The 24,515-nt window shown below is 44.7% G+C and overlaps 2 protein-coding genes across 4 annotated transcripts in view; one reads left to right on the forward strand and one right to left on the reverse strand.

Annotated features, from left to right (window-relative positions):
* LOC149332823 (uncharacterized) lies at window positions 1-4,466 on the forward strand. 2 transcript variants are annotated; one of them, XM_089558419.1, is made up of 3 exons: window positions 1-327; window positions 898-1,026; window positions 3,654-4,466. In XM_089558419.1, exons 1-3 carry the CDS (start codon window positions 250-252, stop codon window positions 3,768-3,770), a joined length of 324 nt encoding a protein of 107 aa, XP_089414545.1. In that variant the 5' UTR covers window positions 1-249; the 3' UTR covers window positions 3,771-4,466. The 2 variants fall into 2 exon arrangements, with proteins under 2 accessions (XP_089414545.1, XP_089414546.1); XM_089558420.1 differs by having other exon boundaries at window positions 3-294.
* The window catches only part of LOC149332824 (coiled-coil domain-containing protein 85C-like), a 26,825-nt gene continuing 5,247 nt past the window's right edge, over window positions 2,938-24,515 (reverse strand). Inside the window, exons 4-10 of one of the 2 annotated variants that reach the window (XM_089558416.1) lie at window positions 23,433-23,763; window positions 21,324-21,403; window positions 19,465-19,623; window positions 17,715-17,765; window positions 15,343-15,444; window positions 11,133-11,192; window positions 2,938-2,989 (exon numbers count right to left, since the gene is read on the reverse strand). In XM_089558416.1, coding sequence (XP_089414542.1) covers window positions 11,157-11,192; window positions 15,343-15,444; window positions 17,715-17,765; window positions 19,465-19,623; window positions 21,324-21,403; window positions 23,433-23,763 — 759 coding nt within the window. In that variant the 3' untranslated portion in view covers window positions 2,938-2,989; window positions 11,133-11,156. The remainder of the gene's footprint in view (window positions 2,990-11,132; window positions 11,193-15,342; window positions 15,445-17,714; window positions 17,766-19,464; window positions 19,624-21,323; window positions 21,404-23,432; window positions 23,764-24,515) is intronic. The other variant, XM_089558415.1, reaches the window with a different exon arrangement.

Here is a 24,515-nt window from a genome sequence, read left to right on the forward strand (position 1 = left end):
TGTTTGCGCCTCCGTAGCCGTACACAGCCGTAGCCACCAAGTCGTCCCGTCCGCAGGGAAAACGCCCATGAAAGCACGATCCCCTACCTAAATTCTCGTGGGTGGGGTGGATACTGTTAACTACTGTGGCGTTGAGGGCGCACGGCTAGCACCTGCTCGTAGAGCGGATAGGCGTGCCCTTTAAAATAGCGTAAAGTCCAGTGTGCCTTAAGCCTGGTTTTGCTCGAAGAAGGTATCGTCCGCTTCAATATGGGTTCGCCGTTTCTAAGAGACGGTGGAGATTTGCTGCAGCAAGTAAGCGCTGAAAATCTTGAGTTGCTAGAACAGGTCAGACAGCGAGTACCACATTTTTTCCCTCTCAGCCTGCTTGAGCATCCTTGCAACGGAGCGATGCATGGACGTCATCGGCACCAGATCGCTGTAGAGCACCGCTGCTCCGGTTGCATTTGTGTCTTTTTGTTTCGCTTCCTATATCTTTCTTTCGTGTCTCTGTCGTCCCGTGACTTTTTTCCGTCGTTCTGATTAGACGTAGCCGAAGCATGCTTTATTGGTGTTTCCAAAATGTGCAAGGCATGCTCGTAGAGATGTGCCGCGGGACGTGATTGTTGCGTTGTTTTCGTGCGCTTGTTCTTGCATATCAGGCCGAATTCCTGACTCCACTATCAGTGTAGTTGTTAGTTGTTAGATTGTTACATTGACCGATTTCAGGCAGGTGTAAAACTTTGACCGAAAGTTAGTTTCGCTGTTGTGATATCTCCTGCTTAAGTTGAGATCTTCATTTCACAGGAGTGGCATAAAAAGCGAACCATAATGATCCCTATTCGTGCCTGTGTATCCTTACACCTTCCTCTTTGCCTAAATACTCGTCTTCTTATTCCCACGCCCTCCACTCTTCAGATTGGCTTGTACCTGTCCCTGGAGAAAGTAGAACATGCGGAGAAATTCTACAAAACCGTTGTTGGTGCGAGGCTTCTGCAGCATCTCTGGAAGAAGCTCACCAGGGAAGAAGAGATCGAAGCCTACAGGGTACAGATCTTGCTCCCAAAGCATATCAGACTTTACGGACTGGGCACTTCCCATGGTTTGCTGCCGCCTGCTTTCTGCAGTAGCACTTAATATTGTGAAATACAGTTAAAACTGTCACGTGAACACAGTTCGGAAGCTGCAGGATACACTTAATTGGCTTTGTGGGAGCTCTTCAATAGTTGTTCAAAGATTATTTTGGCGTTTTCACTTCCTGGATTTTTAACCATGTACCAGGGTAGTTTCTACAACCCCGAACCAACCAGGAGACAAGGATATGTTGTATTAGGGAACATTTAAGTGCCAACTCGAAACAATTCTATTTAGTAAGTAGGATGTACAGAAACCTGCAACCCTTTCGAGCACATTCCGGAGTTGGGGTTACCTTTCCTTTGATGAAACCTTTGCCTTAGTGGGCTTTTACTCTGTTGGTCCCAGCACTGTAATGTGGCATGCACACAGAAACTGCAGCATAGACAAAATAGGTCATTCAACTTGAAGGCGTGTTAAGGTGAGAAACCACAGAGACGTCAGCTTGTAGTGGACTTGCTTTAAGAGTTATCGAAATAGGTATTTGTTGCATCTTTTATATTTAAAAAAATTGACTTCAGAAAGGGTAATTCTAATTGCTTTTCTGTGATCCCACAATATGAAAAGAAGTAATGAAACTGGGTTCAATTCGATGATGCAGTGGCTACAACTTGGAAGTGTTGTTGCACTATAATCGACAATGATTTGTCATGGCTGCGTAGTTAGAGCTGCCACTCTTTTTCTTCCTCATGGAAGGAACGAAAATGTGTTGAAAAAAAAAAGATTCAATTTAATGTCGTAATCATCTTTACTTCAACACCAACCTTGCTGCACAAACTGCTGTCTAGCTCTTTAAATAGTTCTCCTACTGTGTGCTATTTTGGACCATGTTGTAATGATCGCACCTCTCCGACCTCCTCCAAGTTTTCGACACATACTTTGTTACAAAGCGTATAAGAACCTGCTGTGGTGGCATTCTGCTCCCGAGCGCGAGGCTGTGGGCTTCATTCCTGGCCGTCATGACGATAGCACTTTTTTGAGGCGAAATGTAAAAAAAAAACCTCATTTACCGAGATTCAAGTGCACATTGAAGAAACCCAGGAGGTAGAAATTCGGTTCCCCTTCACTGCAGCATGCCTCATAGCTGCTTCATTGACTTTGGCATATAAAAATCGGTTATGATTAGAAAGTATACCGCATGTTCCGTATTTATCTGTCCCTGTTACGAAAAATTCTGCGCAATCTACTGAACTATATGGGCTCAAACGCCGACTACAATGTAGCTTATGATGGTCTTCGTCTTTTGATAAGTAATTTAATTTGCCTGCATTTTCAGGCATCGGCAAAAAACTGCATTCGGTTGTGGCAGAACTTTTTGTCCAGGTGAGCAAAGAAACCAGTTAGACAGGCTGTGCCATCTGGCAAGCGGTCGTTAATTTCAAGGAGCAGACGACACGCACATTTGAAGAAACCATGCGAGGTGCACATTCCCGCCCGAAGCCGTGACATCGGTTGCCTCACCGCTTGCCAGATGGCGCAGCCTCCCAAACTAGCTTCTTTGCTCGCCTGGACGAAATGTTCTGCCGCAGCCAAATGCAGTTTTTAGCAGATTCCTGAAAATGCAGGCAAGTTTACATGTTAAATTACTTATCGAAAGACGAAGACCATCATTAGCTACCTTGCAGTTGGCGTTTGAGCCCATATAGTCCAGTAGTTTGCGCAGGAGAATTTTTTCTAACACGGACAGATAAATACGGACCAGGCGGTATACTGCTTGCTTTTATGGCTATGTAGTTTGCAAGTGCTTAAGAGCAAAATTCGAAGTATGTCAAATTGCAACAAACATTGCGAGCTTACTGTGCTTAGCCTAGTATCCTCTTCAATAACAGGACATGGCTTTAAAAGCTTGGTGAGTTATGGCCAAGTCCCTTACCAGCTGGAAAAGGAAAAAAGTGCATGCACTAAACCAAAGTTCAGACATGCTCTTTGTGCATGCTGTCAAGATCGAAAGCAGTTTTTTTTTATTTTTTTTTATTCTTTATTCAAGAGTTACCCGCATTTGCCCTGAAGGCGTTATAGCAGGGGGGTTACAGATTGGCAAAAAATACATCTTCACTTGCAGAGCACACTTGCATTTCGGAAAGCCGGTTCCACTGTTTTAACAAAAAATGAATTTGCAAACAAGTTCGTCCTGGTACGGTACTCTCTAATTTTACGGGAATGGTCATGTCGTTGAGAAACGTAAAAGGGCTGTTTTAAGTAATTTTCAAAATCAATCCCCGTTTTTCCGTGAAATATTAAGTACAGCAATTTTAGCCTCAACTTCCTTCTACAGGAAGCGAGTGGTTCCCATTGCAATTCTTTTTTCATTGCTGTACAACTATCCCTTCGCCCGTACCTGCCCAAGACGAACCTTGCTGCTCTGTTATGAATTTTTTCAAGTTTTTCAATTAACACCCGATGTGCAGCTTTCTCTCTGACTTTGTGTCTTGAAACTCCTATTAATTGCTTCAAATTTTCTGAAGTGTTTGCAACATTTTACAAAAAAAAAAAAAACGAGAATAAAGACTGAAATGAATGTTTTCTTCCCTTGTGTGCAGAATGAAGCCTTGCTTGCAATAGCTGACTATGTCAAGAAAAACCCGAGGGCAACGGAAGAGCAGGTTCTCAAAGAAGTACAGACTCACATAGATGCTTTTGTGCAGAAGATTCAGTAGCTGACTGAATGAAGCACTGCCCTTCTGTGATCTCTCCATGCTGCCAAGACATATTTATTACCTTTTTATCCTTTGTGTGTAGTTCAGCAGTCAGACAATGCACTGATGAAATGCAATGATTGTTCAGCTTTTTATTCTCAGTGTTCCAAAGCCATCGCGATACATGCTTTCTTTGCATACGTGATTTAATTCAAAACAAAGACCCCCGTCCCAACATCCTAAAAGTTAGCTGCAGATTTGCCCGTCCCTGTTACTGAGGAAGGAAACAGATTTGTTAAATCAGTCCTGACTGACATTTAAAGCACGAGGAAGGCAAAGAAATCTAAAAAAAAAACAAAACATGTGACGATGCTACTATGCTGTAGTTCAGGAAGCTATCATACTCTAGAACCTGCTCCATTGCAAGTCACTCTAGAGCAAAATCTGCAGCTTAGTTTATCAGAAAACGTCTTTCCCGTTACTTGTAGCATTGTTTGTACATTTGACCACTTAAGTATTGCATGTACTATATTGAAAAGTCTTGATCAAAAAGAATGATGCAATGGAACAAGCTTAAACTCTATGGCATAACACACAACAAAGATACATGGTCATCTTCTGCTACATAAGGCACAAGGTTCTTATTGTTTTTATCAAGTGGCACATGTGTGTATAAATGTATGTATACAGAAAGAAATATAAGAATGCATGTCTGCACATGTATTTACATTATTGAAAACAATTACATTCACTGCAACATCGGCAGTGGACAAGGTTTCATGCATTTGCATATTCCAGTGCTTGCATCGCCTCATTAACACCAGAGACAGGCTTTTTGTTTGCACATCGAGAGCATTTGACGATGCCGCTAGCAGTTACTAAGTAACATGAACTGGTTAATACTGCCCCACTGATCTTTGGCCATAGTTAAACTGACGTCATGCCAGTCAAATTAGCAAATGTATTCTTGCAAGTACTGTGACAAACACACTCTTACAACAGTGCTCCGAGGAGCGAATGCTCGCAAGGCAACCACACCAGTAGAGCATATTTTGATGAGCCACCACGACCCATAAAACTGGACATTTGTGGTAGTTTTTGAGAATATTTTTTTCAGAAGGCTACACAGGATATTTATAGGCATGTGCGAATATTTGATATTTGGTCGAATAATGTTTCGAAACTTTTGCTGTGAGTGATTTCGGCATCTCCCCCCGCAAGACACTTACCCCGCCGCGGTGGCTTAGTGGTTACGGCGCTCGGCTGCCGACCCGAAAGACGCGGGTTCCATCCCGGCCACGGCGGCTGAATTTCGATGAAGGCGAAATTCTAGAGGCCCGTGTGCTGTGCGATGTCAGTGCATGTTAAGGAACCCTAGGTGGTCGAAATTTCCAGAGCCCTTCACTACGGCATCTCTCATAGCCCGAGTTGCTTTGGGATGTTAAACCCCAAACCAAACCAAACCAGTTTCCAATCACCATTTTTGCATGATGTCGACACATTTCAGTGTGTGTGACAAAACAACGCATTCTATTTTTTTTCACATACGGGCTTTGTGTGTTAAAAAAATACATGATTTTGAAAATGCCCATTGTGCCATTCAACCTTTTTGTGAGCTAGAAGTATTCGATATATTCGCTTTGAAATTATTAGAAAAAAATTGCTATTCGCTTCGAACCAAAAAACCACTATTCGTGCGTGCCTATACATTTCTTGCTGGATGTGTCATGCCTCTCAAAAGCAGCAAGGCACTGCAAACTGTATGTCCTTTCAAAAGGAATCTTCGCAAATACATTTGCTACAGCAAGTACAAGAAAATAACCATTTTCTTTTTCTTACTCTTGCTCCATTAGCTTGTAGCCTAGCCTTTGGTCAAGCTTGGAGTAATTTACAGACTATCACAGCTGAACTTTTTCACGAAAGCTGCGTGATTCCCTTTAAAATTTCCTAGTTTAAGAACTACCATTGTCCCCTCTATTTACTTCCAGTTTCGGGGAGGTATGCAACAACCTTTCAGTTCGCATGTGGCAACACAAAAACAGGCAAGCATCTGGAATCGGCAAACGCTGTAAAATCGGGCAAAGCCAAGTTTCTTCACCATAAACGATCTCTGTCTGATGGCTTGCGATGAGCAAAATGAGTCCACGGCTCCTTAATACTGCTTTAATTCGACACAGCCAAGTAAAAGACATTTGGACCTCTAGCCCCTAAATGCAGAATTGTGGTTGTCGTCAGCTTGCAAAGAGAGAACTGTGCCTTTTAACACAGTCAGCCGAGACAACACATCTACAGTTGAAGAGGATTGCGCAGGCTTCTTCTTCTTCCATGGCACACTGGCATTTCAAGGCACTTTTTTTTTTCCTTCCACATTCAGTATGCAAACAGGCTGCATAAGATGTGACACACAACCTTGAAAAAGCACTACAAATATACCCTGGTAGGTTTTCTTCTTAAAGCCTTCCGATATAACCTGTAGTTCACAACCTATACCTATTTACACAGGACACTGAGAAAACAGTTGTACAATACAGCTGAAAGGCACTTGCGTATACCCAATAAAACAATGTAAAGAAAGTAATAAAATACTAAAAGCTTTTTCATCTCACAGGGACAAAAACAGTGACTGCATCGAGGTTAAAAAGAAAGCCATTGCAACTCAAGCGTGAACAACAATTTCCATACCCGGTGTGGCTGTGTTCCATCAAATGCATTCAGATTTGATCACTTCAATCACAGTGGAGATCATGGTACACACTGTAACATGACTGCTAATGAGAAATGTTCGCTGCACAAAATCTAAAACCATGTACACAGATGGCCAACAATAAACTCGATCACCTCCGGCATGCTTCTAGCAAATGTCGAGATGCTATTCCATTACCCCGTCACAGGTAAGGAGCGAAATTGTTCTGGCATCCACTGCGAAGGACATTTGAATGTCTTAGCTGGCAGTTTCCATGATACATCAACATGTAGGGGAATGTGGTTGAAAACAAGGTGCAAAAGGTGTAAATAGGAAAACAATATCTGAGGTTGCTTGAGACTTTGATTGCAAGCAGGTAGCAAGTAGCCACCCGTGTGGCGAAAAACACCATCTGTGTGAAAAGAGTCTCAAGGGAAGATATGTCAGCAGATAAGATCTTATCCAAGCTCAGTACAGTGAAATAACAGCAGAAGTGCCACTGAATAAGATTCTTATCACCGAAGCTTTTGGAGTATAAATACGCAATAACACACGTCTTTATGAAAGATGACTGTAATATGGAATGAAATGAGGAGAAATGCGACAACACAACACTATGGATAGTTGCAGTATGCATTTTAAGCAGAGAAGTGTTGGCAGCTGAGACAGCATGAGTCTTTTACTGCATGGAACATACTTGAAGACAGTACTGAGGTTCACTATGATATGAAATAAAAATAGAACTGCCAAAATGTCTCACTAGAATTTGTTGCAATAAGGATTCGCGTGACAGTACAGTGACCGTACTTGCACCCTTAAAAATACTGAATGTTCAATGTGTTAGTGCCACTGCAGAGGTCAGAGGCAGCCTAGCCTACACACAGGGCCCTTTGTTTTCGGGTTTTTTGTAATTGGAGGAAAAAAAACAAAAAGTGAACAATAATAAATACCAACAACAAGAACACGTCTGACCACATGCACTTGTTGACCATGGACAGATGACTTAAAGTATGAAATTTTGACTCTCCTAAAAAAAATCTGCTCAAAATTTTTTCCCCGTGCAACGAACCCTACCACCAAATTGATTTCAAACTTTTCTGGAAAAAAAGTGAGTCCATTACACGAGTATATATAACGTACCTGGTGAACTCATCCTGATAATTAAGCTGCGTCATCAATAACAAGTGTTAAAAGAAGTTTAGGATCACCTGTTCGCTGAAAGCGCACCATATCCGCTGATTTTTGTGAGGCACCTTCAGCTTGGTGCACTGGAAAAACGTATGTCCTCTAGAAGGCTCATTTTCGAGTAGAAATCAGGTCCCGATTTTTAGGATACTTTATTGAGGTGCAAGCGTCGGGTAAAATCGGGCTTTACTCGAAAATGAAGGCCACACCTGTGCATAACTGAGCTGAACTGAGTGGTTTGCAAAAGCACCACACAGAAGAATTGTTCATGGCCCCTTGGAACTAGGTGAGTACAGCTTTCTACTGAGCCCTTAAGTGCATCAAAGAATGATAACAATGAATTAAATGACCAATACTGTGTAAAATGTGGCACTGAGTCATAAAAAAAGAAAGTACAGTCGAGCCCGGTTGTAACAAAGTCGGCGGGAATCGGAAATCACTTCGCTTTATCCGCTATTTCGTAATATGCGGACTACGAAAAAAAAATTCAAACATCAGCATACCGATTTATTGCCACTGAAAGAAGTCGTCCAGCGTCCCCTGAACACATTTCGCGAGTGCGGACCGACATAAAACCTACCGCGGCACCGACATAAAACAAAGCGCGCGCTGCCACACCTCCTGCAGACTGCAGTCCAGCCGTGGCGCCGACTGCCTGGGAGAAATAGAGAACCGCGATTGGCCAAGATGGCCGCTCTCTGCGACGTCATCGAAAAAAAAAAAAATCGTCTGTTCTTTTTTACATTTTTCCCCTACGCGGCGTGCTCTACGCCGTTCAAGGACGGCGCATCACGAGACCGGCGTGCCATGCGATGCAGTGAAGCCACCTTTCGCTCCGCAGGAGAGCAGATGACGCCACGAAAGGACGCCATCAGCCGAATTTTGCTCTTATTTTCGCGAAAAAAATTGCCTCAAGGACGCAAAAATGTGTTGATTGAAAGATTATTTTTTGGTTGGTATTAAATCTCTTCGTTATATACGCTGACGCGCTCTTATTTACTTCGTTAAAACCGGACCCAAAATGTATTGAAAATGCAAAAATGGGAATGGGAAATGGAAATCCCTTCGTTATAACCGCTATTTCGCTATAAGTGGCTTCGTTATAAACGGGCTAGACTGTATAATAATGATGAGGTAAATCATGAATAAAAAGTGCACATATACAGCTAGCATATCTTACTGCCGTGCATAAAAGCATTTTCTGGGGGGGGGGGGGAGAGTAGCCGACAACAAAAGGAAAAAAACACAAGAGCTAGATCCTGGCAGAGAACTGTAGATTAACTTCCAAACTTGCTTCTTGCAAAACCCTAACTGTGGGAAGGCATGTACACCTGCATTTTTTTCTTGTTCAATCCTGGCTTTTCTTCAAACAAACCAGAGATGTTAGAATCAGACAAAACCAAAAGAGCACAAATGCCACTTTTAAAAAAATAGATGCGGCAGTTGATGTTTGAGTCTACAAACAGACCGATGAGACAGAAGCCTCTCTTCAGTTTCTTGTACTGTGTTGCGCATCTTAATTGTAGAGACTTTTAAAACATTTTCCTGCCTCAACCGCTGGCTCATTTGCTTGAAACTGCGCATGCAGCTTGATAATTGGTCACTTTTGCTTCGCAGCAAATTTCACAACAGTACTACTACTTTGGTTGGCTGCACATGATGTGAATCTGTAACCGTCTGCGCTGAGGTCAACGAACTGAAAGCTGTCAACGCAAGTTGTCGTCAAAGAGCAACGGTGGTGCCTTGAAATGATCGCTGTACCCTGCAACGCTCACCTTAGTTCCTTTTAAGTTGCAGCCCTTTCCTCAGCTGACAAGGGATGGCGCCAACACTGACCTTCGGAGATTTAGTACATGCTTGAATCATGCGTGGCTAAACCAGGTAAGTAGCAGGCAGGAGCTATTATTTTTAAGCATGGAATGCTTTTAGCTCCCGTTGTCGGCAGTGTGGTGACGTCACGCCGAGACCGAGAGCCAACATCCGGGCACTGAAATCCACTCATCCGGGCACTTAAACGAGAGCATCCGGGCACCGTATGAGATTTAACGAGATTCAACGAGACTCTCTAAGCCCTCCTACGGGACCGGCATACAAGCGCCGGTTGCTCTCCAAACGAGTCACAAAAAATAACTGCTGCAAGTGTCTTCTCAATGTTCATCGAGATATCAGTCGAGCTGTGCATTTGATAATGCACGGAATTAGAATTTCCGATTTCTAATAATGCGTGCGAAAAGCACATACATGCCACGATACACTTCGTTGTCATACGTGATCTGTTAGGGGCTTTGAGAGAAGGTCGCTTAGAGAAAGAGGGGAGCTCCAGGGTGAGAAGGGCTTTCGGCAGAAAACTGCTTTCGCGCCCTCTCCAAGGATGGCGCTACGGTCCTACACTCACGCAGGTAGAAGACCGGCTGCTGGCCCTTCAGGTCAAGCCCTTTCCCCCTCTGGCAGGCAGATGTATACACGCTCGCGGAGTATTCGAACGCGCTGCATATACATTCTTGTCAGGCCTGCGTCTCGTCGTGTCCGCGTACGCTTCTGCATCGTCCTGCATTTCAATGCCGCCACCGTCACAGCTGCTTATTTATTCTTTTATTTTGCCCCACTCTATGCATTGTCAGCCTTACTACGAAGCAAAAGTCACCACAATGTGCAAGCTTTGTGCACCGTTTCACAGCAGAGGAGCCAGTGGTTAAGGCAGAAAGAAATTCATAGTCACTACACTATAATAAATATGCGCACCACTCTTTCTGTGCTAGTTAATATGCCTCGAAAGTTTGTGATGCCTTTCTGTTCATTTAAAGGGCAACTTCGAAGGAGTTTCAAACATTTTGAGCTAACGATCGCATATACAGTATTTGCTCAAATGCAATGCGAGTTATAATGAAGTACTATGCTAAGACAAAGGCACATCATTTTGCTCGCATGTTGGTTGATGTGTCAGGCCCAAACTTTGAGATACGAAAAAATCAAGAAGCCAACACACAAAACAAAGTGTGAATGTCACACAGGTCAACCACGCTTTCTTATCAGTGACAGAGCAAAACAGTAAAAAGAAGAAGATAAAAATAATGTCTCCAGTTGTGATGCTGCAAGTGCACGTGCTGTGCAGTTAAGATTTTTGGAAAAATGCTCGAAGCAGAAATGTTGGAAGTAGTCGCTCCAGCTTCCTTGCTAGTTCCTATTTTGTTGCTGCTTATCTTATCATCTCTACTCAACCTAGCAGAAAACAACACCAATCAGCCAACCCTTGCAGCACACACCGGGTTACACACTATCTCAATGACTGCCAGCACTGCATATCTTATAACTGCCAACTCACTGTCATGGGACAGTCGGCGAGAGCTGAACAGAAGCAACAAACCCGCACTGCACAGTGACGATAACCAGCACAGGTAAATGCAGCGCTGACCTGATATACAGTACCCAACAAGAGTGCTGGCATCAAACACTGCACCGGTTAAGAACAAATGCCAAGTCGGAGTCCCAAAGACGTTTCCTCCCTCGCACCATACCGTGCCGAGTGTTTCGCTCTTGTGTCAGACTGGTCCATCTTCAAGCTTTCGCCAGACGACCTGTACAAGGAGCAGGCAAAGGAATGAACGTGAGATTCATCGTCCAGGCAGAGAAGAACACCGAGGACAGCTCCATAAAGTCTTTATTCTCAGTAGAACCTGACAGCCTTTCATGACTGCGTTAATGTTTGTTTGGTAGCAAGAGAAACCTCACCTGGATATCACCACCATGTACAGTATTGTGCGCTTTTATTTTAAAGACTCAAAATTTTTCTTACCTCAACCGCCAGCTTGTTTGTGGTGAAACTGCACACAGAGCTTGCGTATTATGGTAACTTTTGTATCGTAGCAAGTTTTACAACGGTACTTACTTCGTTGAGCCGTGCACGATGCAAAAGCGTAGTCGTCTGCGTCGAGATCGGCGAACCGAAGCCCAAAACACCGAGTTTTCGCTGAAGGGCGGCAGTAGCGCCATCTGTTTTCTGCAGTGGAAAGCGTCACAAGGCGCCAAGGCGAGCGTTGCAAGGAGTGCGGGCCCTTTGAATACGCCTTTCCGGCCTTTTCGTCTGCTTCAACTGAAGCACTTCGAACATTTTCAGCCAACTGAGCGGAAAAAATGCCAGAAACAACTATTTTAACGAGGCTGTGCCATAAAAAGAATATTGTTTGACGTTCTCTTTTTTTCTTCCAATGACTTTATCCAATTCAGCTTATATCGTCTCTTTCGTGGCTCTCTAAAGCATCGGAGGATGACGTCGCGAAGTCCTGAGCTGTGTTTTTCTTGTTTAATTTCGTCGTGGAAGACAGATGGCGCTACTGCCGCCCTTCAGCAAAAACTCGGTGTTTTGGGCTTCGGTTCGCCGATCTCGACGCGGACAATTACGCTCTTGCATCATGCACGGCTCAACTAAGTAAGTAGCGTTGTAAAACTTGCTACGATACAAAAGTTACCATAATGCGCAAGCTCTGTGTGCAGTTTCACCGCAAACGAGCCAGCGGTTGAGGTAAAAAAAATTTTGAAAGTCTTTACAATAAAAACGCACAATACTGTACCTGCGAAAAACGGCCGATGGTGGCAATATGCACCTTTCATTTCTCAATCTTTTCTAGCTCGTCAGAGCTCTGCATTTTGTGCAGGCAACCTTTTTGGTGATTTGAAAAATCTGCGCCAGCTTTAACCTGTCCCAGGAAAAACCAAAGCCTCTGGCAGCATCCGTTTCTTGTGGCAAAAGCATGCCACTGCAGGAAGGATAACGTTACTGCACTTATCACCACGCCCACATGCCTAAGAGTGGGGAGAGGAATCAAGCGCACAACGACAGTACTGCCCAGAAGCTAGAAGTGGAACAAATCATCAGCAGTGACTGCACAGACTAGCCACTAGCTGAATTCATCACTGGGCGACAACATCCTCAGTCAGTTCATTTTGACACTCTTTGTGAACCTGCAAAGAATGACTCCTCAGCTCACTTTTGCAGTTGATTTCTTACAGCTAACTGTTAACATAACAGGCAAGTGAAGGAACGTAGTCTGTCACGCAAAAATGCGCGAGTGCTTTGCACGGCTCCAGATTTCCCTAGTGTGAATCATCTTGGGTACCTGACTCACCAGAATGTCCTGAAAAACTGGTCTACTCATATATCTCTTTTTAAAGCACTCGCAGCAAGGATGACTATTTTACTTGTACCTGCTTTATCTACACCACAGTGATCAGAAGAGTGCTCTGATAAACAAATTTAGATACAACATGCAACTTTTGGCACAGAAAGAAAAAGCTTAGCTCATTAAAAATCAGGTGCACTGTGTGAGTGCCACCTTTCTGTTCTTCTATGTAGAGTCATCAACTGCAAGTGACTCATGGATGCGTCGGACATTTTGGTATTAGTGATGTGAGGTGCAGTGCAGACACGAAAACATCACTCTGGCTCAGATACAAGCTAATATACTATCGCTTGCATGAGGGACGACACAGCATCTTTCAAGCTGGCGTTTTCAGTAAAGAGGATTTTTTTTTTGATGTTCACAGATTTCTCCGACTGTGATTATTCAGGCCATATCTGTGGTCCCACTGAGTCCCAAAAATTGGCTGGCAACAACACACTGATTTAGTCTGGCACTGTCTACTTTCATTCTGCAGAGCAAGCAACAGATGCAATCACTGTGCACTTCTCTTACGAATAGTAGGTCATGCTTCATATTCTAGTGTATGGGGACCTCACAAATGGTCATTATTTGGCTTTTTCACAGAATTCGGTAAGCATTCATATGTTTTTAACAGCTCATTAATGCCAATGGGCACCTTAAAATATAAATAAAAATAAAAAATGCTTTGAAGTGCCTGCAACGTTGACTGTCAAATAGGTTCTATGTGGACCTATCTGCATCCATGAAGATGTTTCTGATATAGCCTGAAGCATTCTTCTTTAAAGGTGCCATGAAGAGGAATCTGAACTCGTCTTTTTGCCACGGGAACTCAATCTACACATTCTGAGCATTCTTAGAAGCTTCGATTTATTGCCCTGTGTGGCTGATTTCCCTAATTAAATCAAATTAACGTTCGGTTCCCGCCTTTTTTTTTTAATTCTTCCTGTACGGTGGGCGGAGTCTACCAACGCGTGGAGTGCCTTTCATCCAGTTCCGAGGTGGCTTGCCGCTCTGCCATCGGCGGAGTAATACGTAGTAATCCGCAGAAGCAAATAGTCCGCGCGTATATTAATTTCTGCGGGCTTATTTTGCGGCTATATTATTTGCGAATGAAATTATTTATTTACGGAAACCGAAAAAACAAAATAAAACGAAAGCAAAGCCTCCAAGGAGCTGGCTGAAAGGCACTCCATGCGTTGGTCGACTCTGCCCACCGTACGGGGAGAATTCCAAAAATAAAGGCGGGAGCCGGACGTTCATTTGATTTAATTAGGGAAATCGGCCACACAGGGCAATAAGTCGAAGTTTCTAAGAATGCTGGGAACGTGTGGATCGAGTTCCCGTGGCAAAAAGACGAGTTCAGATTCCTCTTCAGTGCACCTTTAACTGCAGAAAAAGGATGAGAGTTAATTTTTGCATTACAAGATGTGTCCTGCTTTAGTTTTTGGCTTCATGACACAACTGCATGGACCTGTGTGTACTACTCATAAAGTTCAGTTTATAACTACTAAAACAATATTTCAAAAGGCCCCCTTTCAAGTTCAAAGTGCTAGGCTGTAGCCACAATAACGCACGGCTAGAGTGACCCACACAGCGGACTTCTTGGATTTTTCTTTTGTGGTAACCGTGAAGTCAGTCTTGGCCATTGTCACACTGAGTTGAGAAACCTGGCCTGCTCACACTACCGTGTTTACTTGCATATAGGTCGGCCTTTTTTTTTTCATAAATGTTGCACATAATTAGTTATCGACCTATATTCGTGACGCAGGTCTTCATCATCATCATGCGGGTGCACACAGGGAATTGCTGTGTGTACTCGCATTGCTCTTTCGCTCATTTCTGTGGTCTTATCGTGGTAGACAGCTCAGAAAGCAGTATATTTTGGCGTTCTGGGCAGGAGCGGTGATAGTAAAGCACAGGAGGTTTTGGAGGCGTACCACATAAGAAAAAGAGGAAAAAGTTAATAATGGAGTAATTACTCATTGGCATCCACCCGAGCGCAGCCATACGGCTACAAAGGAAAGCTAAACAGCTTTCTCAGAAACTTCGTAGTTAAAGAAAAATTCGTCCTGGTCCAGGGTTCGAACCCGGGACCACCGCTTCACCGGAGCAGTCGCTCTACCAACTGAGCTAACCGGGACGGCAAGCTTATGGTAGGGCGAGAGCGAATTGATCCATAACTCGAAGTGGGAAGATAAAAAAAAGAAATTTGACCAACAGAGGAAAAAGTTGTGTCAGCGATACATCTGTGAAGCTTTCTAAAGCTTTGATTTCATATCCTGAACGGTTCTGTTGATTGCACATCAGGTTTCGTGCTGCGCATACCTAGGTTTCTATATATTTGCTCGCTTTTCAGAGATTAAAGTCAGATGAGGTGTGTGCTTTTCCTACGTCGCATGTGCATGTTTTTCAAAAGATATGGGTCGACTTATACCCGAATAATTTTTTTTATTTCTCGGCAAGCCCAATGTATGGGGCTGACCTATATGCGAGTAAATACGGTAGTCCCCGGAACCGACACTGACTGTGGGCCCCGAGTCTCCACAACAGAAAATGGCGAACTCACATTGCACATCTCGCGCACCAGGGCCTTCTCCCCTTCGGCAAGCTCCTCAAACTCCAGCTCAGAGTCCGTCGCTTTGTCCAGTTGTTCGTGCACCTCAAGGACCTGCACAGTTTTTTTTTTGTTTTTGCATTGCACTACAGAATGCACCTGCAGTCGGCCACACAGCTGCAAAAAAATATAATTCATGAACAAGTAACAACAGCAGGCTCAACACAAAGCAGACTGCCTAAGGGCAAAGTGGTGTCCGCAAAGCCAAAATAAACTCAAAAGCAGCGACTTATTAATGCACAACAGCCGTGAATGTCTCACTTAATACATGTAGCGCTTTCCACAAATTGAAGACAAGCTGAAAATAAACAGCACAGAGTTAAACCTGGATGTAATGAACCTCCATGTAGCAATTCCTCTATATTATGAAGTTTTCTCAATTTCCCAACGATAACTCCATGTAATAAAGGTATTGCGGTGTGTTGACTTTGACAGAAAGAGCTCTCTGCACTGACTACCTGCTAGCTAGGGCCGAGTTGCTGCAAGTTTGGCTGGAACATGTGGAAGTTTTGTGACAGTAAAACAGATTCTGGTGTCAATAGCTGTCACGCATAAAGAACGGGGTTGGCAGAGAGCATCGCTAATGCGAGGCGAAGAGCGCGTTCCCCCGGGGCAATGGTGACAGGCAGACCAGCTCGGCTGTGATGTCTCTCCCACCCCTGCCGCTCTCTGCGTCCCGCTTGGAGCCGCGTTATGCAAGACGGAGGTGGCAGGGGTGCGCTGTCAGTGTGAAACGTTTCTCTGTGTTTATAACCTCAAGACGAGGGGGAGTAGTCAACATCTTTAAGGAGGGACTGGTCTCCGAGAACAAAAAATTACCAAAAAATCGATCTTCAAAAAAATGACATTTGTGGAATCTACAGCTATTATTTTCCAACTGTACCCATTTTTTCCTTCAAGAAATCAGCATTTTGACCATAATATTAATAAAGTCAGATCATCGTGTGGGCTGGACTGATTCAGGAGCAGAAAATTTAATACTAGCGTGAAAATTTTGGACATCCGGCTGTCTTAGTATGCCGATATCTGAACATCTGGGACAGGCAGAGATGTCATATTGGTTGCTAAGGGAAGCTGAAGGCACAGTGTGTACAATAATCAAAGGAGATTTGTGCAGTCGCACTTCAAAAATGTATAATTTCACAAAGTTTATCGATGCACTACACTCACACCCTGAACATTGATATTCCAAGTGCTGTAAAATTACTTATGAGGGTAAAATGAAAAAATGGTTTTGATTATTGCACTCTCTACTCATCGTACTAGGCAGCTACGGATTAAGAATGATTTTTTATTGAGCAGTTATTTCTTGCACCGATGTATTAATGAATGACCAATTAAAATTAATTATCTTGGGAACCAACTGATTTATGAGAAAGGCAATTTCTTTGTTGAAATCAGTACAAAAAACTGAGCAAGGTGGTACAGCTTCATTAGGATTGGACTAAAAATAAGAAATACCCGTGCCACACGGACAGATTTAATGCCATTAAGTGCTTACTGCCTTAAGTTTTCATGGCATTCGTGCAATGCCACACGCATAAATTTAATGGCATTAGCCTTACTGCCATTCGCGACCTACTGAGTTCGCCACAACTCATTCGCCCATGCAATGCATACTCTCGTTCCCATTCCACACACAGAAAAGCATGCAGCTTTGTTAGTAACAACTTCCTAACCAGTAGGAAATGGCTAATTCTTAACTTTCAGTCAGATGAGGCATCAATACCGCATTTTCGATGCGAAGAGCTCCATTTTAACCAGCCTTAGTGACTGACAGGTAGTCTCGACTTATGTGCTGACATTCGAGTTTATGGCTACTTTTTCGACTTGTAAAGCAGGAACAGCCGTATGTTCTGGAAAATCGTTTGTACATTACATTTGAACAATATTCCCGATATATTGTGCTCATTAGGAATGTTTATATTCAGAGGAAACTTCTGACTACCTTGCAAGCGTTATCGTCATCGTCACTTTCGATAATGGCATTAAATGTGGACGTGTAGCACCAACTCCAAAAATAATGGCATTAACAAACTTAAGGCCTTAAGCATTTACTGCCATTTCCTGTGCGCGTGTGGCACGGGTATAAAATAGGTCTAAGACCAGTGTCCCCCCTTAAGGTGATTTCACCCACATTTGTTTCCTATTTTCGTTTCCTTTCTGCAGTTTCCTTCCGAGTCTCCATGTGAAAACTGCATATAACAAAAACCTGGAAGCAACGAAAAATCGCGAATTTTTTTCAGTCTCGCTATAACCTGGTTCAGCTGTAGTTATGTGCATTGCCCCATGAGAAGAGAGAAGAACACAGAACACCTCCTCACCTTCATGGCATGCACCACAGCTTCCGGCCTTGCTACGCCCACATACGTCTCCTGGAGAGGACAGTTTGAAAGACGGTTACACACTGCACACATTTCCAGATGTTGTCAGGAAGCCAAGCCATGCAACTTCCCTCTTCTTCAGGTTGCGCTCATCTATCCAGAACACATAAAACGAGTGACAAAGCTCTGCCGCATAGAGGAATGAAGATTTGTACAGCAGCCACAACACCCATGGTACTGACCATACCATACCTGTAGGAAACGGAAATTGTGGTGGTGATCAGATAGGAAGTAACAAAAAAAAAGCTTTACGCGCAATAAGGATGGAAAAGTGGTACAGGAAGTGGTTGATGATCTGCTGAGAGGTGGCAGGGACACTGTGCCCGAACAGCTGGCAAACCTCGGTGCCTCATCACCTCAAGTGCATGGAACATACTGTGCCTCCTTAGCTTAATTAAAAAAGGGAAATAAACAGATAACCAACGGTTTCTTGGGCTGACACCGAGAAGTCAAGAGTGGCAGAGTACTTGACTACGCAATACTGTTAGCAGGACACTTGCCAGTAGGGCAGTTGTAGCCGACGAAGAGCAGTGCTAATTGCTCACCAATGGTAAGCCTTTTCTGCTATAGTGGTTGGTTGGCGATGACAATGGTGAGTTTGTACACTGCTGACTCACATAGGGGAAGAGCCTCAATCACTATCCCGAAAACGAGACCAAAAATAGTGCCTGCAGAGCGCATATTCTCAATCTACAGGTGATCAAAGTTCGGAGTGATTTGACCTCAATTTAAATGGTCATGCGCACGAATTACAGCTTTGGGATGCTATAATGCACAAATTCGGGGGTATTTTTCCATAAAAATTGATAGGTAACTTGCAGAAAGACCTTGGAATCATGACAACCAAAAAATCACTCTCCCGCCCCCACCCTCCCACCCCCATTTTTTTTTACAGCTTTCTGGTTTGAACCCGGCCATGGAGGCCATGTTTCAATGGAGACAAAATGGAGAATGCACCCATGCGCTGTGCAATGTCAGTGCATGTGAAAGGGATCCCGGGTGGTCAAAATTATTCTGGAGCTCTCCACTACAGCACCTCTTTCTCACCTACATTCTCCCTTCCCTCACCACATTTGGTTGGGGCATCCATCAAGAAGGAGACTGTTCCTGTGCCATTTCCTTTCCTCAAAAGCCAAAATTTTTTCTTGGTCGCGAACTCCCAGGTTTCTCCTCAACACAAAGAAATGCTGTCTCTTTGCTATGGAAGCTCACATGGTTTGGTTCATGGGGTTTAATGTCCCAAAGCGACTCAGGCCCCACTGTAATGCCTCACGGCGCTGTGGGTACTGTAATAAATAAATAAAAATAAATAAATGAGGGACGCCGTAGTGAAGGGCTCCGGAGATTTCGACCACCTGGGGTTCATTAACGTGCACTGACATTGCACAGTACACGGGCCTCTGGAATTTCGCCTCCATCGAAATTCAACCGCCGCAGTTGGGATCAGACCCGCGTCTTTCGGGTGAGCAGCCGAGTGCCATAACCACTGAGCCACCGCGGCGGCTACGGAAGCTCACATCACTCAAACACTTAGCCATGGCAAGCTGGCAATACTCCAAGAACGGAGGCACTCTGTGTCACAGACAAGAGGTAAAAGAGGAAGTCTCTCCCCAGTGCACTCATAAAAACAACTCTAGCTCACGCTTCCCACTTGCACTTAGCTAGAGACACTGCCAGGGTGTCCACTGACCGAATTTTCTGAGGGCGTCTTGCTTGTGCTGTGCAGTGAGGGTGGCAAGATGTGGCCGGCGTCATCGGGTTTCCTGTAGTGCGGTGCACGTGGGATCCCGCTTTGGTACTTCTTGTCTACGCCGCCTGGCTGTGGCTTGAGTGGAACCTCCTCCGCAGGCTGCATGAAAAGTTGAAAACGTTTCACGATCGACGAGCTGAAGGCACTTAATGTCCCCAGAGACATGGACAAATGAATGAATAAACAAACGAATAGCTGACGTCCAAATGCGTTGTCTTTAATTCGTTTTGCTGCCACTGCGCACAAACGGCGCTATGAGCAAATTTTTGTTTTGCGTTTGACAGATAGCGCTAAGCAATCAAATCCTCATCATCCTTGGCAAAAGAGCGCGGTCCCCAAGTTTCGTTTCCGCGTCACCTGCGTTCGTGTCTCCGGCGTTTCTCTTGCATTAGACATGAAACTGAGTTTACTATGAATGGTAGTCATGAATGGTAGTTTACCAATAGACAGTTTTAGCTGTGTGTCCGCAAAAGCTGTGCGTACGCAACGGGCGCACCTTACACGCACTGCCACCCGTCCTGGCAACGATAGTTTTAGTTGGGAGTGGCTAACGTAGCGCCCGGGAAGCGTAGGATACGGTGGCGCCATCTAGCGACAGCAAGTCAAAGCTCCTGAACTGTGTGCTGAAGAAACTTTTTCCTCTTTTATTAATGGCAGTGGTGGTTGCATTCGAAGGCTTTGTTTCTTTTTTTAATAGAAATAAGTTTAATCAAATGAAAACATAAATTCTAGTGCAAAGTTGGAGAAGAACTTTGCCAAGGGTCGTTGCTATGACGACAGTGTACGCCGTACATAGTTAGGCTTAACAGCAAGAAATTCTTGAATTTAGCTAAAAAACGCTGATTATTTGTCACATATATCGTTACGGAAGGGTGAGAATGCGCAAAATAAAAGTGAATGCAACCGTTTAGAGCGAGCTATCGCGTCGGAAAATGCAGCGGCGATGCAGTATTTGGTCCGAAGCGGGTGTGCAGGGCGCCGCCATGTTGCCAACGTTAACCACGCAAGCCACGCAAGCAAAGTCCGCTGGCTTGCGTACGTACGCAATACGCAGGGCTAGCGTTTGCATTCTGCGCATGCGCACTACGGTCACCGCATGCTCCTTGCGTACGCTAAGCCCTTGCGGACGCACAGCTAAAACTGTCTAATATCCCTCAAGAGAAAAGTATACAATGGCTGTATCTTACCCGGCTAACAAAGAGGGTTCAGCTTAAGTTAAGGACAACGCAGCGAGCTATGGAAAGGAAAATGATAGGTGTAACGTTAACAGATCGGAAGAGGGCGGAGTGGGTGAGGGAACAAACGCGGGTTAATGATATCCTAGTTGAAATCAAGAGGAAGAAGTGGGCGTGGGCAGGGCATGTAATGCGAAGGCAAGATAACCGCTGGTCCTTAAGGGTAACGGAGTGGATTCCAAGAGAAGGCAAGCGTAGCAGGGGGCGGCAGAAAGTTAGTCGGGCGGATGAGATTAACAAGTTTGCAGGGATACGGTGGCCGCAACTGGCAAAGGACAGGGTTAACTGGAGAGACATGGGAGAGGCCTTTGCCCTGCAGTGGGCGCAGCCAGGGTAATGATGATGATGAGTTTACTATAGCGGGGTTCTACTGTATTCATAACAAATGATAATTACCTTCTTACTTCATGACTAATAATTCCCGAGGACACTCTCTGTCCACACTTCCTCTCCACACCACTCATGAGGCAAGAAATGTTTTCGCATTAACAGGAAACTGAAGAAGGCCATTCTGAAACAGCAGTGCTGCCAAGCGGGTAAAAAAAGGCATGGTGCGTCACTCACCATGTCTTTAATGATGCCCTTCTCAGCCTCCAGGATCTCAATGCGTTTCTCCAAATTGCGAATGTAGCGCAAAACTTGTTCTGGGGGAAAAAAGAACAAGTAGAAAATATCAAGGTACGGAAAAACAAAAGCTGGCACAAAACACTGACAGCAAAGTTACACAATGTCCATGAAATAGCACAATGATGTGACAGCAGCACTGTATTTGAAGGACAGGATCACAGAAACTGCTCTGATTCTTCTGAGCACGTAATATCTGTGCACATGACTAGAACAAGAAAAGAGCATCACACAACAGACAGGAAAGACTGGATCTGGAAACCAGGGCCAAGTGCTAAGGATTACTGGTACATATTATGCAATGTGTAGTTTCTAGGCCTGTGCAAATAGTGTTTTTTTTTGTTCGAAGCAAATTCCCAGTGAACAGTAATTTTTTTCGAATAATTTAGAAGCAAATACGGTTGCCAATCAATCTTTCAGACTCAGCAAGACTCAAGAAATGGTGAAAATAATCGAACAGTCCAAAAAACCGCTTTGCTGATGTTGTTCGCAGTGCAAGTGTATTATTATTTTCTCGTGTGCTGTCCTGAATATCGAAATGTGCTCGTTACGTGCTTATATTTTTTGGTTCAGACCATGGCATCAAGTTGCATTGCCTTTTGTCATGTTTTCCCCTCGTCTTGCAATATGTTTTTTGCTAATTAACTTACATCTTGCTAGTGAGCCTTCATGATACATTGTTATAATCCCATGTATGAAATGCTCTACGCCTACCTAAAGCCTGGCACTCGGGCTGGCAGTATTCATCTAAATAATAATAATACCTGTGTTCAAAAACCATTAGCTCTGCCGTTTCCGATGTTCAGCTTCCAATCGATAACATTCACGTGTTTAAGCAAGAGTCAAGCTTTTGTCATGTACACACCACCTCAGGCCAGCAATATCAGACTGTGCAATACAGCCGCACGTGCCGTGCAAAGCGAGAACAAACGTTCGGAAGAAGCGAGCTCCTTCTCCAATCTGCCGTGCACCACAAGCGACGTCATCATCATCATCATCAGCCTGACTACACCCACTGCAGGGAAAAGGCTTCTCCCATGTCTCTCCATGTCATTTGCCAGTTGCGGCCACCGTATTCCCGCAAATTTCTTAATTTCATCCGCCCACCTAACTTTCTGCTGCCCCCTTCTGCTACGCTTGCCTTCTCTTGGAATCCACTCCGTTACCCTTAAGGACCAGCGGTTATCTTGCCTTCACATTACATGCCCTGCCCAAGCCCACTTCTTCCTCTTGATTTCGACCAGGATGTCATTAACCCGCGTTTGTTCCCTCACCCACTCCGCCCTCTTCCGATCTCTTAACGTTACACCTATCATTTTCCTTTCCATAGCTCGCTGCGTTGTCCTTAACTTAAGCTGAACCCTCTTTGTTAGCCTCCACATTTCTGCCCCACAGGTAGAAACGTGGAGACGCGGCCTGCTTTAAACATGATCTGGGAACCAACAGCAGGCCATCAACAATGAGCAGCCAAGCCTGCCCAAGCCTGATTTCCTCCATTTAACTCAAGATGGAGCCTTTCACAGGGCCACCTGTAACAGCAATGGCTGCTTGCGTCTATGCTGCACCAAAAAAACAATCCCTACCTACAGCATTGGTGGCATCTCCTTCAATCCGAGAAATCAAGCTTTTGGGGCTCCACAAGGTTCGAAATATCAGTTGTGTATATGTAAACGTTCCTACGAGGTGCCTGATGGTTCCTGAGTAAAGTCCAAACTATTGGAGTCCGAAAAATCGGTCAGCTAATGTACTATTTTCTTTCTGGATGACCAGCTCTTGTACCGGCCACACCCAGACACTGCTCCTTAGCAAGAGCCCATCCAAACCGTTACGAGTCAAGCTGCGTTTGAGTTAACCAGCCTCCAATGCCACGGGAGGCTTTACTGGGACCATGCTGGAAGTCGAAGCTGTCCTGATTTCCCAATTAACTGGGGTCAAATTAATGCGGTCTTGCTTAATTTTGTGATTTTCTTTTCAAGACCAGTGTGCCCTCTCAAGAGTGGAGGAAGTAGAAGGTGCTGCACATTTGGTTTCTGCCCCTCCCTCCCTTACCGTTGATGATGCTCCGGTGCCGGTGAATGGCCTCCTTGATGGCAGGTGCCCTGACAGGTGGGACGACGCTCCGACTGGGCAGGCGGCTTCCATTCGGAACTGGTGACCGAACATGGGGGCCGCCGCTTCCTGCCCCACCCCCCAGGGGGGGCAGGGATGGCAAGGGTCGCGGAGGAGGTGGCGAGGAGGGCAGTGGAGAGGGCAGCTCGTCCTGAGTGGTGATGGTTGAGGAGGAGCTCCCGTCACCATCGTCACGGCGGCCCTCGGGCATGCCGCTGCAGTTTGCGCACAAAGTCTGCGCTCGCTCCTGATCCAGGTACAGGCACAGCTCCTGGTCAGCGGGCCAAGTATTTGAGGGTCAGCGCCAACACGGGTCATAATGTGCCAAACACGGGCTAGTCTCTTACTAAAAGGTGCAGTGAAGAGGAATCTGAACTCGTCTTTTTGCCGCGGGAACTCAGTCTACACGTTCCCAGCATTCTTAGAAACTTCGATTCATTGCCTTTGTGGCCAATTTCCCTAATTAAATCGAATTAAAAGTCCGGCTCCCGCCTTTTTTTAAAAATTCTCTCCTGTACGGTGGGCGGAGTCGACCAACGCGTGGAGTGCCTTTCACTCAGTCCCGCGGCTGCTTGCCGCTCTGCCATCGGCGGAGTAATAGGTAGTAGTCCGTAAAAGCAAATAGTCCGCGCATATTTTTATTTCTGCGGGCTTATTTTGCGGCTATATTATCTGCGAATGAAACTATTTATTCACGGAAACCTAAAAAACAAAATAAAGCGAAAGCAAAGCCTCCCCGGAGCTGGCTGAAAGGCATTCCACGTATTGGTCGACTCCGCCCACCGTACGGGGGAGAATTAAAAAAAAAAAAAGGCTGAAGCCGGACATTAATTCGATTTAATTAGGGAAATAGGCAACACAGGGCAATAAATCGAAGTTTCTAAGAATGCTGGGAACGTGTAGGTCGAGTTCCCGCGGCAAAAAGACGAGTTCAGATTCCTCTTCAGTGCACCTTTAAAATAGTTACCATATATTGCCGATTATAAGTCGACTCTGATTACAAGTCGACCCCCCAACTCGTGG

This window comes from Amblyomma mixtum, chromosome 8 (genome assembly GCF_055824585.1).
Source record: "Amblyomma mixtum isolate Tamu chromosome 8, ASM5582458v1, whole genome shotgun sequence".
NCBI classification, from domain to species: domain Eukaryota; kingdom Metazoa; phylum Arthropoda; class Arachnida; order Ixodida; family Ixodidae; genus Amblyomma; species Amblyomma mixtum.